The sequence below is a fragment of the Euphorbia lathyris genome, chromosome 1, assembly GCF_963576675.1.
Source record: "Euphorbia lathyris chromosome 1, ddEupLath1.1, whole genome shotgun sequence".
In the NCBI taxonomy this organism is placed as follows: Eukaryota; Viridiplantae; Streptophyta; class Magnoliopsida; order Malpighiales; family Euphorbiaceae; genus Euphorbia; species Euphorbia lathyris.
This window is the reverse complement of record NC_088910.1, coordinates 23952047-23965840: the sequence shown is the minus strand read 5'-3', so window position 1 is coordinate 23965840 and position 13794 is coordinate 23952047. Positions and strand designations below refer to the sequence as shown.

The 13794-nt window shown below is 36.5% G+C and overlaps 1 protein-coding gene across 1 annotated transcript; it reads left to right on the top strand.

The window, feature by feature from the left end:
• The first annotated feature begins 5603 nt into the window (after window positions 1-5603).
• LOC136225447 (uncharacterized) lies at window positions 5604-9560 on the top strand. The gene has a single exon (XM_066013449.1). The coding sequence runs from the start codon at window positions 6493-6495 to the stop codon at window positions 7414-7416; it is 924 nt and encodes a 307-aa protein (XP_065869521.1). The 5' UTR covers window positions 5604-6492; the 3' UTR covers window positions 7417-9560.
• Window positions 9561-13794: the final 4234 nt, after the last annotated feature.

Genomic DNA, 13794 nt, shown 5'->3' with positions numbered 1-13794 from the left:
TTAGGACCTACCACTTAGAATTAATTAGGACTTGATTACTTATATCAATAATTAACATGTAATATCAATAACAATAAAAAGTTAATTTTTTAACTTTAAAATCATATATAACATGGATAGTTTTAAAACTAATTGGTTAAATTGAGACAAAATAATGATTAACTTGATTACTTCTTAAATCTGTTGTTTTTAAAGTGGGATGACATCCTCTGGTGCTTTTTAGTTGAATTTCTTCTTTTTCTTTCTTCATTTTTTTATTTCTCCGTATAAATGAAAGGTATGATTCTACACTAACCCAGTCTCAAGTGTGTTAGTGATGATATCTTGAATGGCATCTAATGTAGGTTTTGGTGAATAATAGAACCGTAGTTGAGGTTCTTATTTCAGGTTGCTTCTGCTCTTCATGATAAATGTTGTTCTTGTGGGCGAAAGGACAAACGACAAGGTTAGTTTATTGGTGCATTTGAGAATATATCGAAGGTCGAGACAGCAGAGAAGATGACAGGATTTCAACAATGCAGTTATGTTTAACATCATGTTGTAGAAAGTATGATAGAGTAGTAATGAGTATATCTTAGTTCTTTTGTGCTCGCAGTTAATTTCAGTAATATACAACTAGTTAAATACTTGAAAATACTGTGAATATTGAATCAAAGCTTATATATATATATCAGGTTAATTAATTATCCTATATTTGTACATTTTTTTATTGATTTTGTATTTAATTTCAGTAATACAACAAGATTAATTTGAACCTGCTAATGTAAAATTGCTAAAAACAATAACATTAGGGTCGGTTATTCAACAATTGACTCTAATGAAATTGACATCAGCCACGGTTGTTAGAACAACCGACTCTAATGATTAGAGCATTACAGTCGATTGTTATAACAACCGACTCTAATGATCAGAGCATTAGAGTCGGTTGTTCAAACAACCGACTCTAATGCTCTGATCATTAGAGTCGGTTGATACAAACAATTGTGGCTAAAGACCTCTCTAGCCATGGTTTTTTTGTAACAATTGTGGCAAAAACGTTAGGCATTATAGTCGGGTATACGTACAAACTGACTCTAATACCTTTTTGTCCACAGTCGATAAACCGTGGCTAAAGAAACCAAGCATTTGCCACGCCCCCTTTGGCCACGGTCATACAACCGTGGCTAATGACGGTAAACGACTATGGCCATAAGCCATTTCTGTACTAGTGCTTAATGCGATGCATATTAAGAAGAAAGTTTTTTAAAATGTCTCCAACACAGTATTGAACATTGTTGGCAAGACTAAACACAATGTTAAGGCCCAAGAGGATACGAGTATCTTATGTCAGAAGCCAGAGTTGAGAAAAGATCCACTTACTGGCAAATATCCGAAAGCGTGTTATACGTTGGATCGGAATCAAAAAAAAGTATTGTGTCAATGGGTCAAGTCACTAAAATTCCCAGATGGCTATGTTTCGAATTTGGCTGGATGTGTCGATGATAAAAAAAATATATTGTTTGGGATGAAGAGCCATGATTGTCATGTTTTTATGCAACGCTTACTTCCGATTGCATTTTGTCAACTACTTCCAAATAAGGTGTGGGAATATATTACAGAATTGAGTCTGTTTTTTAAAAGTATAAGTGCATCTGTCATAACTGTTGAGGATATGGAACAACTTGAAAAAGAAATTCCATTTATCTTATGCAAATTGGAGACTATATTCCCACTGGACTTTTTTTGATTCAATGGAGCATCTTCCAATTCATATGCCATATGAAGCTAAAGTTGTCGGTCCTGTTCAATATAGATGGATGTATCCTTTCGAGATGTAAACTTTTCGTACCTCTTTACTTTATCAAATTATATATATATATATATATATATATATATATATATTGCTAAGTGTTAAAATCCTAAAAATACATTCTTTTTCATTATGTACAACAAGATATCTTCGACATTTGAAGATGAATGTAAAGAATAAAGCAAGAGTTGAGGGTTCCATTTGTAATGCTTATTTAGTTGAAGAAGCGTCAACCTTTTGCTCGCACTACTTTGAGGCACATGTTTATACTCGTGCTAGACAGTTACCTCAAAATGATGATAGGGGAGATGTAGATTATGTTGAAGAAATCTTTCCATGTTGTAGAAAGCTGTGCTATTTAAGTGTAATTGGTTTGATCCGACTGAAGGTGTTGGGACAAGGGTTCATAAATAATACAAGTTGGTTGACATTAATCAACGACAAAGATTCAACAAGTTTGAACCATTTGTTTTATCCATGCAAGTAACCTAAGTGTTAAAATCCTAAAAATACATTCTTTTTCATTATGTACAACAAGATATCTTCGACATTTGAAGATGAATGTAAAGAATAAAGCAAGAGTTGAGGGTTCCATTTGTAATGCTTATTTAGTTGAAGAAGCGTCAACCTTTTGCTCGCATTACTTTGAGGCACATGTTTATACTCGTGCTAGACAGTTACCTCAAAATGATGATAGGGGAGATGTAGATTATGTTGAAGAAATCTTTCTATGTTGTAGAAAGCTGTGCTATTTAAGTGTAATTGGTTTGATCCGACTGAAGGTGTTGGGACAAGGGTTCATAAATAATACAAGTTGGTTGACATTAATCAACGACAAAGATTCAACAAGTTTGAACCATTTGTTTTATCCATGCAAGTAACCCAAGTATATTACATGTCATATCCCAATTTGAAGCGAGATATGATCGACTGGTTGGCTGTTTGTAAAGTTAAGGCAAAAGGTTCTTTTAAAGTTTCTCTTCTAGAAAGAAGAATTCCAAGTTGATTTTGTAAACAGGAATCAAACAATGGATGAATTTATTAACCTTACGGGACCCAAATCATGAGCTTGATGACTTACCAGATGACGATGAAGCATTTGATGTAGAAGAACCAAAATTTGAGATAGAAAACGAAGATGAAACTGAGGAAGAAGATAATTTGATTGATTTTGAAGATAGTGATTAAAAGTCGTTTGTAAACTTACAATATTTTGTTTGAAGGATTATGTTTAAAATTTGTAGACTTATACTTTGTAAACTTATTATTCATTTATTTTGAATGCTTATAATTGGAACTAGTAGATTTACATGTTGTCAATTTTTACAATTTATGTTACTGATATGTTTGTCTGTATCAAGTATGTTATGTCAAAAAATAAAAAAAGACCATCTCCATCACCACACTTGAGTGGTAAGAAGAAGATAAGCGTTCCAAACTGGTTGATTGGCGTCCAAAGTCAGCCACAAATGCCTACTCCTACAATTAGTGGCGTAGCAGATGTTACATTGGAGGATGATTCTGTTGATTCAAGTTCTCCAACAGCCCCTACAACAAGTCCACCTCTAACAGGCCGTGTAATAACTCCAACCGCCCGTTCAGCAACTCCACCTCTAACAGGCCGTGTAATAACTCCAACATCCAGTTCAGCAGCTCCTACGTCAACTCCACCTACATCAGCCCCTCCTATGTCAGCTCCACCTACATCAGCTCTACCTACTGCTCCACCTCCATCGGCTCCATGTAGCTCAAGTTCACGCCCATTATCTTCTATGGTAATAAATTTTCAATCAAATTCTAGTGAGCAACGCTTAACACTATGGGTTGAGGGAAAAAAGTAAGTGAATTTCATTTGTGTAATTGATTTAATTTAGTTCTCATTTATTTCTGTTTAGTGCTCTTTTCAATCAATCTACTTATATTATTTCCTGTCAAAATAGAATATATCCTTCAAGTTGTGCTGCTAAGATCTTAAGAGAACGTTTCGAGTTGAAACTTGAATTGAATGGATACAAAATTACACATGTATCAAAGGAAACACAAGAATTTTATTGGAGGGAATTCCAGGTAATACAGTTTGTAGCTTTAATGTTTCACGATATTAGTTAACTAATAATTTCAAATATCAATTTTAGTGATTTAGTTCGAATTACATCATTTGTTTCTAAACTTGTGTATTTGTAGAAACGATGCCAATGGGACGAAGCTATAGATTCATTATTGAAGTTGGTTTACCCTAGCTTTATGAAGGATGTATATAGAAGGATGGTATACACATTGAAAAACAAAGGTAATGTTGTGTTGTTTATATTAGCTAATTATGAATATTAAATATCAATTTCAATTGCCTTAACATGTTAATTCTTATTGTATGAAGAACGACAAAAATTCATGTCTGAAGAGGTCTATAATAGTTGGGTTACATATTAGGGACTCGAAAGAGGCAAAGTTGATATCTGAAAAAACTAAAATTTCACGACGTAGTGGAGTTGAAAATGGACCAATGTCATGTCATACTGGTGGATCCTTGTCAATGAGAGAGCATCGTGAATGACTAGTAAGTAGTTAATTTGTTGCAATTCGGTTTTCTTATATAGCTTTATGCTCGTTGTGTCATTAATTAACTTTTTTATTTTTGTTTTTAATAAGGTAGGAAGTGTGTTATATCTGAAATATATAATATGTTGACTTTACATATCTTGCAGATTAGTGTATTAGGTCGACCAGTAAATGCATATAATCTGTTTGTGTATACTCATACACGTAACCACGATGGGGTAACATGGGTTGATGAGAGATCCCGTTTGATTAATGTAAGTTATTGTATTTATACACTATTATGTTGCATATATCATTTGAATGTAAATTTATTGGTTAACAAAATTGACAGGAGAGAGTAACTGTCACGCAAGAGAGAATGTCAGAAGCTACTTATCAGGTCATTGATGAGCAAAGATTGTATTATGAATATGTTGGAGGATTTGACAATAGATCTAGAATTTACAGTGTTCTAAAAGTCGGTCAAGTCGCCGACTAATCGGCGAAATTCAGAACACTTTATAACTGGGCGGGTTAAATCGGGGGTCCGATATATTTCCGCCTAGGCAGTTCAAGTCGGGGTAAATCAGGACAAGTCAGGCTAGGCGGGCAAGTCGGATTAAGCGGGTAAGTCGGGTTAAGCGGCTAAAAATCGGGTCAAATCATAAAATTATAAAAAAATTGCAACAAAATAAATAATACAAATAATTAATCATCACAACAACAACTAAAAAAATAAAACTAATTTACACAGCACAAATAAAACTAATTTCAACATATATGATATATTGGAAATTAAAAAAAAACCCAAACTAAACTACCCATAATAAGTTAATAACCCATCTAATGTTGTGTGCCCTAATTTGATTTTAAAAATTTGCAGCAGCCAAGCCACCTCTCCTTCATCATTGCCACTCCTCTCTGCTCCTTCTTCATCATCACTGTGCTTCCTCCTTCTCTAGCAAAATCGCAGCAGCCACCACTCCTCTCTACTCCTTCATCATCGATTCATCGCACACCACTCCTCCTCTCTGCTCCTTCTTCATCATCGCACTTTTCTTCCTCCTGTAGCAAAATCGCAGCGGCGACGCAAAGGTATGTTCTTGTTGGATTTATTGTTTCTGTTGTTCTTTACTCATCACTTTGGTATGTTCTTGTTGGATTTATTGTTTCTGCTGTTCTTTACTCATCACTTTGGTATGTTCAGTTCTTGTTGGATTTATTGTTTCTGCTGTTCTTTACTCATCACTTTTGGTATGTTCAGTTCTTGTTGGATTTATTGTTTCTGATGTTCTTTACTCATCAATTCGCAGGAATACATGTTTATAGTATAATGTAAGATTATATACAGGGGTTAATTAGGGATTAGGAAATTAGGAAGAAATTTTACACTATTCTTCAGTTAATATCTGATAATCTCAATCTAATATCCCTTTGGTGTACTGAGTTATCAATGAAATAAAGTAACTTTCATTTTAGAGATTTGTTTATGTTTTTTGGTCTTTCTAAATTCATTTGCTCTTCTTTTTGTCTGTCAACATGCTGCTAAAGCTTAATTAGAACATGTGACCAACTTTTGCTTGGCAGAGTCCGCGATCAAAGGGCGTTATTCTATGTTTGTTAGTTTTTTTTTATTCAAGAATTTCAAGTTCGAGAATTGTGAATTTTTTTAATTACGAAAACATACCTTTGGTTTTTTTATATTAGAAAAAACAACAAATTCTTTGGTTTTTTTAATTCTTTGATGAGTCTGTTCCATTCAATCGAATTATTATAATGCATATGTATGCATTTATATGCAGATAGATATGGCAGGAACTATTTCCTCCTCCGCATCTAATGCAACTACAAAGTTAAATAGTCAAACTACTTCAACATTGAAGCCTAAGTCAAACGATATAGGTTGGAACTATGCAATTAAAATCGACCCTAAGAATTTAGATAGAGTGAAGTGTTTGTTGTGTAACAAAGAAATGGGTGGTGGAATTTACCGAATGAAGCAACATATTGCATAAGTCAAATGGAGTGTTGTTAGTTGTGATAAGAATACGCCTGAGGATGCAGCAAAATGCTTGAAAGCTCTTGAAGCTAGGCAAAATAAGAAGAAACAAAAGACTTTATCGAAAAAAGAGGTGAGGAAAGAAGTTACTATTGAAGAAAATGAAATGGAAATGGAAGAGGAAGCAAATGAGACAAGAAGGAAGAAGCAAAAGTTTCTTGGACCTATGGACCGTTATGCATCCAATATTGATCCAAACAAGAAGACCCTTCAAAATCAAAAAATCAACAATGCAATTTTCAAGGAAAGAACACATAAAGTGCAACAATTTATGGCTAGATGGATGTATGAATCAGGTGTTGCTTTCAATGCGGTTGATAATGATAGTTTCAAGAGGTTTGTAGAAGCGGTTGGGCAATTTGGCCCGGGTTTCAAACCGGCATCTCAATACTTATTAGGAGGGCCATTATTAAAGGATGAGGTGGAAAGAACTAAGGGATTATTGTCGAAGCAAGAAGAGGAGTGGAAAAAGAATGGTTGCTCTATCATGACTGATGCATGGAGTGACCGAAAAAGGAGAAGTATCATGAATTTATGTGTTAATTGTCCGGAAGGGAAAACATTCCTTTCTTCTATGGAAGCATCAAATGATTCACACACCGGCCAATATATGTTTGAATATGTTGATAAATGCATAAAAGATATTAGACCACAAGGTGTTGTTCAAGTGGTGACAGATAATGGTTCGAACAACATGGCGACAAAAGCTTTGTTAAAGGTTAAGAGACCATTAATATTTTGGAGTTCTTGTGCAACTCATACTATAAATCTTATGCTTCAAAAAATTGGGGGCCAATCTAAATTCAAGGGTGTGATTGAAAAGGCAAAGAATTTTACCATCTATATTTATGCACATCACAAAACTTTGCATTTGATGAGAAAGTTTACAAAGAAAAGAGATATAGTCAGGCCGGGAGTCACTAGATTTGCAACTGCATTCCTAACTTTACAAAGTTTGATGGATAAGAAGAATGAGTTGAGAAGTAAAGAGTGCAAAAGGGAAGGTGGCGACGTCTATTGCTTTGAGTAATTCTTTTTGGCTTGGGGTAAGTATTTGTTTGAGGGTGTTTGCCCCTTTAGTTAAAGTGCTTCGCCTTGTTGACGGAGATCAAAAGCCATCAATGGGTTTTGTGTATGGAGAGATGAAGAACGCTAAAAAAGAGATTAAGAAGGTATATAAAGATCAAGCGATTCATTATAATGCTATTATTGATATGAAAGCTCGTGAAAGACTTGATAGTCCGTTGCATTTAGCGGGATACCTCTTGAACCCTTATTACACATATGTTGATCCATCCATTGCAAATGATGTAATGGTCATGGTTGGGTTTATTGAATGTGTAGAGACTATGTTTGGTGATGATGTTGATCTTCAACATAAGTTGATAAATGAAGAATTGCACAAGTACTTGAATAAGGAGAGTTCATTTGGAAAACCCATTGCATTGAATGGATGTGCACAAGATAATGCAAGCTATCATCCGGGTAAGAAATCTTCTTGTCATCATTATTGTTATATAGTATATTATATTATTTGTTTGTTTATTGCTTTTGTAAATATTTGACAAAGTAATAATATTATTGTCTTTAATATATTTTTGTAGTTGGTTGGTGGAATATTTATGGAAATCATGTACCAAACTTGCAAGTTTTCGCTAAAAGAGTGCTTGGTTTGACAACAAGCTCTTCCGAATGTGAAAGGGCTTGGAGCACCTTTGCGGGAGTAAGTATTGACATCACTCCTCTCTCTATTATTTAATTTGTCTATAGTTAATTTAATTTGCCTCTTGATATTTGTTTAATTATATAATCTAGAGTTTATTGAATGCGTATATATTATTAGGAATTTAACTTTTCGTTTTTATTGTTAATTTAGATTCATACTTCTCAGGCTCAATCTACAACTAGTATACCCTTCTCAACTGCTTCAACCATACTTCAAATGCCACAAATGACTGAACAAGTGACACGATTGGAGGAAGAAATGCAAAATCTTGTAGTTGGCCGGCAAGCAGACTATTTGCGTATGGATGGAGTTGAGTCTCGTCTTGACAACATGGTGAGATTGGTTAGAGATTTGAGAGCTGAGATGGAGCTACTGCGTATGGACATCACAACATCCAATGGATCACATCTTGGACCGCAATCTCAATAAGGTCAGGTATTTGTTCAGACTTTGAAGTATGGACTGTTCTATTTGTTCAGATTTTACTGCTTGTTGGAGTGTTCTATTTGTTCAGACTTTTGCCTAATTCTTCAACTAGTTGGTGGTTTTAAATGTTGCCTGAAGTGGTTTTAAATGAGTGATAGTAAATGTTTTAACCAAAATTTAGGCCACGTTCAATATATTAGCATTTGATATTAATGCCATTCCTCTGAAGTTCATAACCTTAGAAACTCTAGGGTATTATCATTTTTCATAGGAAAATCATAACTTATATGAGCATCAATCACTTTCACTTAGCTGGGTAAGATCTTTAAAGCTCTCTTTGTTAATGATTACATTGTTAGCAGCATATGTGATCTTAATCATGCCCTATACAATATGTGTAAGGAATTCTGAACTTGGGACAGATGAAGCACTAGTGACTGAGACATATCCACTTGGAAACTTAGAGATATCAAATAAACAATAATATGGAAATAGAGAACATAAAATGCAGGCCAAAAACTAAAGGCCCAAGCTGAAGTTCTGATAGATTGCCAAGAAAAATGGAAACTAGACTACGGTACAGTTGATATAGTTCAAGTTAAATTTATTTATGGGTGTTTAACTAGTTAACCGAAGAGTTTCAGCTATCCAAATAGCATCTAACTTTTGTTTAACTAGTGATTTTGTGGAGCAGCAAGAAATTGAAGCTTTCAATAAAATTATGAAGCTTTCAAGTGATTTTGAGTACTTATATATGTCTGAAGTACTTTTATTTGTATTATGAATTGTCGATTGAAGTTGGGGAATTGTATTACAAGTTTTAATTAGCATGTAGAGGAACTTTTTTTGGTCAACAGAAAAGTTTTGATATATGCTCATTGCTATTTATTTGTTATAGGCGAGTTAAGAACATAGACAATGTATTTACTTTATTAGTTAGGATACAGATTTATTGTTACACGTCTCATTGATCTAACACTTGACTTCGATTTTTTTATAGGTTTGGGCACTGCTTATGGATCAGTCCTGCATATCAAACACTATTTTCAGTTTTGAAGGGGCACCATCAGATATTTTTTGATGTGTATGTTGCATTTTTGGAAATGATTTGATATGGATCTAAGAACTTTTTTAGATACCATATTAGATAATTAATTAGGTTAAATTTGCGCCATCAATTGTATTTTGGTAGTTATAAATGGTGCATTTTTTTAACATGTTTTTGTATAGGATCTAATAACTTTTTAAACTACTAATACTTTCTAATTAATTAGGTTAACTTATGATTAATGTTTTTGGATTTATATTGATATTATATATATATATATATATATATATATATATATATATATATTTTTGGTAGGAAAGGAAAGGAAAAACAAAAAACAAAAAAAAACTCAACCCGGGATCAGCCTAGGGAAACTGACTCCCACCATATCCTCCAAAATCAAAGAAGAAATGAAGCCCAGAGGGGAAGAAAAGGTAGAAAGACCCAACAACACAGAGTGCCCTTCCAGCGCCAGACGATCCGCAACGCGGTTTTGCTCTCTAAAGATATGAGCAAACTCAATAAACTCAAAAGAGGATCTGATCCTTATAATACTTTTAATGATGTTCAGATTATTTCGGCAAACAGCGTTGCCTTATGAAATCATTCTAACCGCTTCTTGGTTGTCCGATTCAACAAGAATCTTTTTCACCCCTAGATTCTTGGCAAGCTTAAGACCTGAAAAAATACCCCAAAGTTCTGCCGAAAAGGAAGAACCAATGCCCAGGTTCTGGGAGAAGCCAGAAACCCATCTACCGCCATCATCCCTAAGGATACCTCCTGCAGCAATTCTCCCATCACTAAGACAAGACCCATCTGTGTTGAGCTTAACCACCCCTTCCCTTGGCCTACGCCAGCCTAAAAGACTAACCTCCTTCCTCTGAACAGCTCTAGCCAAAGGGTCATCAGCAAAACTATCAACCATGGAATTAAGTCTCTTAGAGAAGAAATCAAGGACATTAGGCAGAAAAGACACTCCACCTCCAAAGATCTTCTCATTCCGCCATTTCCAAAGCTGATGGCAAACCACCACAAACAGAAGAACCCCCTTCTCCCCAGGCAGGAGAACCCCTTTTACTCCATCAACAAACCAATCATTCTCAGAATGGGTAAGAAAGGAAGAAAGCACATCCCTCGGGAGAATTTTCCTCCACACATCTTTACTATCCTCACAATCCCTGAGAGCATGGCACAGGGTTTTCTCAGAACCTCTACATCTCCCACAGGATCCAGAATCCACCAGATGTCTTCTTTTTCTCTCCGCATTAGTAATCAACCTATTCCTAGCCCCCAGCCACAGGAAACTTCTCATGCGGTACGGCACTTTTAAGGCCCAAATCGTCTTCCACACTCTCGGGGAAGAAGACTCCAAACCCTGATAAAACGATTGAAAGGCAGGTTTACACGAATAGGTCCCATTGTTTGTCAGGGCCCAACAGTAACTATCCTTATCCTCCAAATGAGTGCTGATCTGAATTCCTCTAATAGAAAGGAGCGTTTCCAGATTGAGGAAAGACTCAAATTTATCCCACATCCACTCTCCCTCAGAGTTCACAACGTCAGCAATCTTCCAGTCATGGGTGTCCAAAGGCGGCAAGGAAGTACAAACTTCTAACAAAGGTTTCTTCCCTAACCAAATATCCTTCCAGAAACTGATAGACCTGCCATTACCCACATTCCACCCAATACCCTGACAAAATTCAGCAAAAATAGCATTGATACCTTTCCAAAGAAAGGAGCAATTAAGCACTCTATCCTTTGGACCCCCAAAAACTTTATCCTTTCGATACTTCCCACAGAGAAGCTGGACCCATAGGGCCGAAGGGGATTGCCACATCCGCCACAGGAGTTTCATCAATAAGACTTTATTATTGTCTTCAGCTCTCCTAATGCCCAGACCTCCCATAGCTTTAGGCTGACAAACCTCTCTCCAAGGAACAAGGTGAATTTTCCTTCCCTCCTCAGCTTCGCCCCACAGGAATCTACGATTAATTTTATCAAGATCTTTAAGCACAGGGCCAGGAAGATGACAAGCCTGCATAATGTGGTTGGGAGCCGCATAATTAACAGATTGGATCAGCGTAAGGTGGCCAGCGAGAGAGAGAGTCTTGGCTTTCCACGTGGCACATTTCATATTAGCCTTATCAAAAGTATCTTTAAAGGACATTTTAGAAACTCTAGCACTATGAAGGGGGATACCCAGATACTTCCCCAGAGAGTTGGTCAGAGGAATACCCAAAATATCACTCAACCTCTTACAGACTTTTTTATCCATATTGTTAGAGCACATCATCCTAGATTTTTTGATATTGAGCTTCTGACCCGAGGCCGAACAGAAACACTCAAGGATGTCCATAATCAACCTCAACTGCTCTTCATTGCCTTCTAGAAAAATAAGAACATCATCTGCAAAGAAAAGGTGAGTAACCTGGGGGCAGAAACGATTGATAGCCACCGGGTGGAAATTCCCACTATCAACAACATCTTAGATCAGATGAGACAACCTTTCCATTGCGATGACAAAAAGGAAGGGACTCATAGGATCACCTTGACGGATACCTCTGCCCGGAGAGAAATCCTCTGACATATCCCCATTAATCATAACTTGAAAAACAGGAGAAGAGATGCAATCCTTAATAAGGCTCCTCCAATTTTCAGGGATCCTAGCTCTCTCCAGACTCTCCATCAGGAAACTCCAGTTGATGCGATCATAGGCTTTCTCCAAGTCCAACTTAAGAGCCACAATGCCCTTCTTCCCCTTCCTAATCTTCATAGTGTGGACCATCTCTTGGGCAATAACCACATTATCCATCATTTGTCTACCAGGCACAAAACTACCCTGGTTCTGACAAATGATATCCGGGAGAATGCAACGAATTCTGTTAGCCACAATCTTTGTAACAGTCTTATAGAGAACATTACAAAGACTAATAGGCCTCATATGCAAAAAGGAGGAAGGCTTCTCAATTTTAGGAATCAGAACCAGAAGGGTTTTGTTCACCAGCCTAATATCTTGAGAACCATTAAAAATACCTATGATAAAGTTATAGATACCCTCCTTTACCACCTCCCAATGCTTATGGTAAAAGCCAGCAGGCAGGCCATCAATCCCAGGAGCTTTAGTAGCCCCAATACTCAAAATAGCTTGATCAATTTCCTTTACGGAAATAGGTCGGAAAGCATCCCGAATAGCCTCCTCCCCCACCATAGGGAAGGTAGCCATAGAATGAGCCCTCTCCAGCTGAACAGGTTCCTCTTTAAACATATCCTTATAGAAATCCAGGGCCAAATTCCGAATAGCATCATTCTCATAGACCCAATCACCATTGGGGTTCTTAATAGCATCAATTATATTCCTCTGCCTCCTAATGATAGTAGAGAGATGAAAATACCTGGTATTACGATCCCCATCTTTGATCCAGGATTTCCTAGACTTCTGAAACCAAAGAAGCTCCTCCTGCCTGAGCACCGCTTCAAGCTCCTTCTGAAGGGTACGAAGAAGGACATTCAAACCATGATCAAACCTAACCTCCAATCTATGCTGAATGCCCTTAATTCTATTTAGTAACTTCTGTTTCCTCCTGATGATATGCCCAAAGACATTCTTATTCCACCCCAACACATTAGTCCTGAAGACATCAACAGCTTGAAGGACATTCGAATAAGGTTTCCAGTTATCATGGACGAACTCCTTAAAATTAGGATGAGATTCCCAAGCCAACTGATAACGGAAAGGCCTCTCACCCTTAGAACGATTGCCTCTCAACTGTCTAAACAAAATAGGGCAGTGGTCCGAGTGGCGGAACGGCAGGTTCAACACAGAGCACTCAGGGAAGGTAGTCTGTGCTAAAATATTAGCATAAACCTTGTCCAAACGAACAAAAGTACTATTGCGCTTCCAAGTGAACTTATGCCCAGAAGCCCCAAGGTCCGAAAGACCACATAAATCCATACTATTCTTGTGATGAAGGCAGCGATTGACATAGTGATGTGAACCCCCTCTCTGATCACCCATAACAGCAATATCATTAAAGTCCCCAGCAACAAACCAAGGCTCAGATATGCTAACACTCATAGAATAGAGGACTTCCCAGAGACGTTTACGGTTAGCCAAAATAGGGTCGGCATAAACCAGGGTAACAAAAAATGATTTATTCCCCGAAACACACAATTTGCAATGAACAAACTGCTTATCCATGCCAATAATA

Bases quoted from the DNA above. Each gene is read 5' to 3' on its own strand.
- LOC136225447 (XM_066013449.1), top strand. From the start codon at position 6,493: ATGGAAATGGAAGAGGAAGCAAATGAGACAAGAAGGAAGAAGCAAAAG.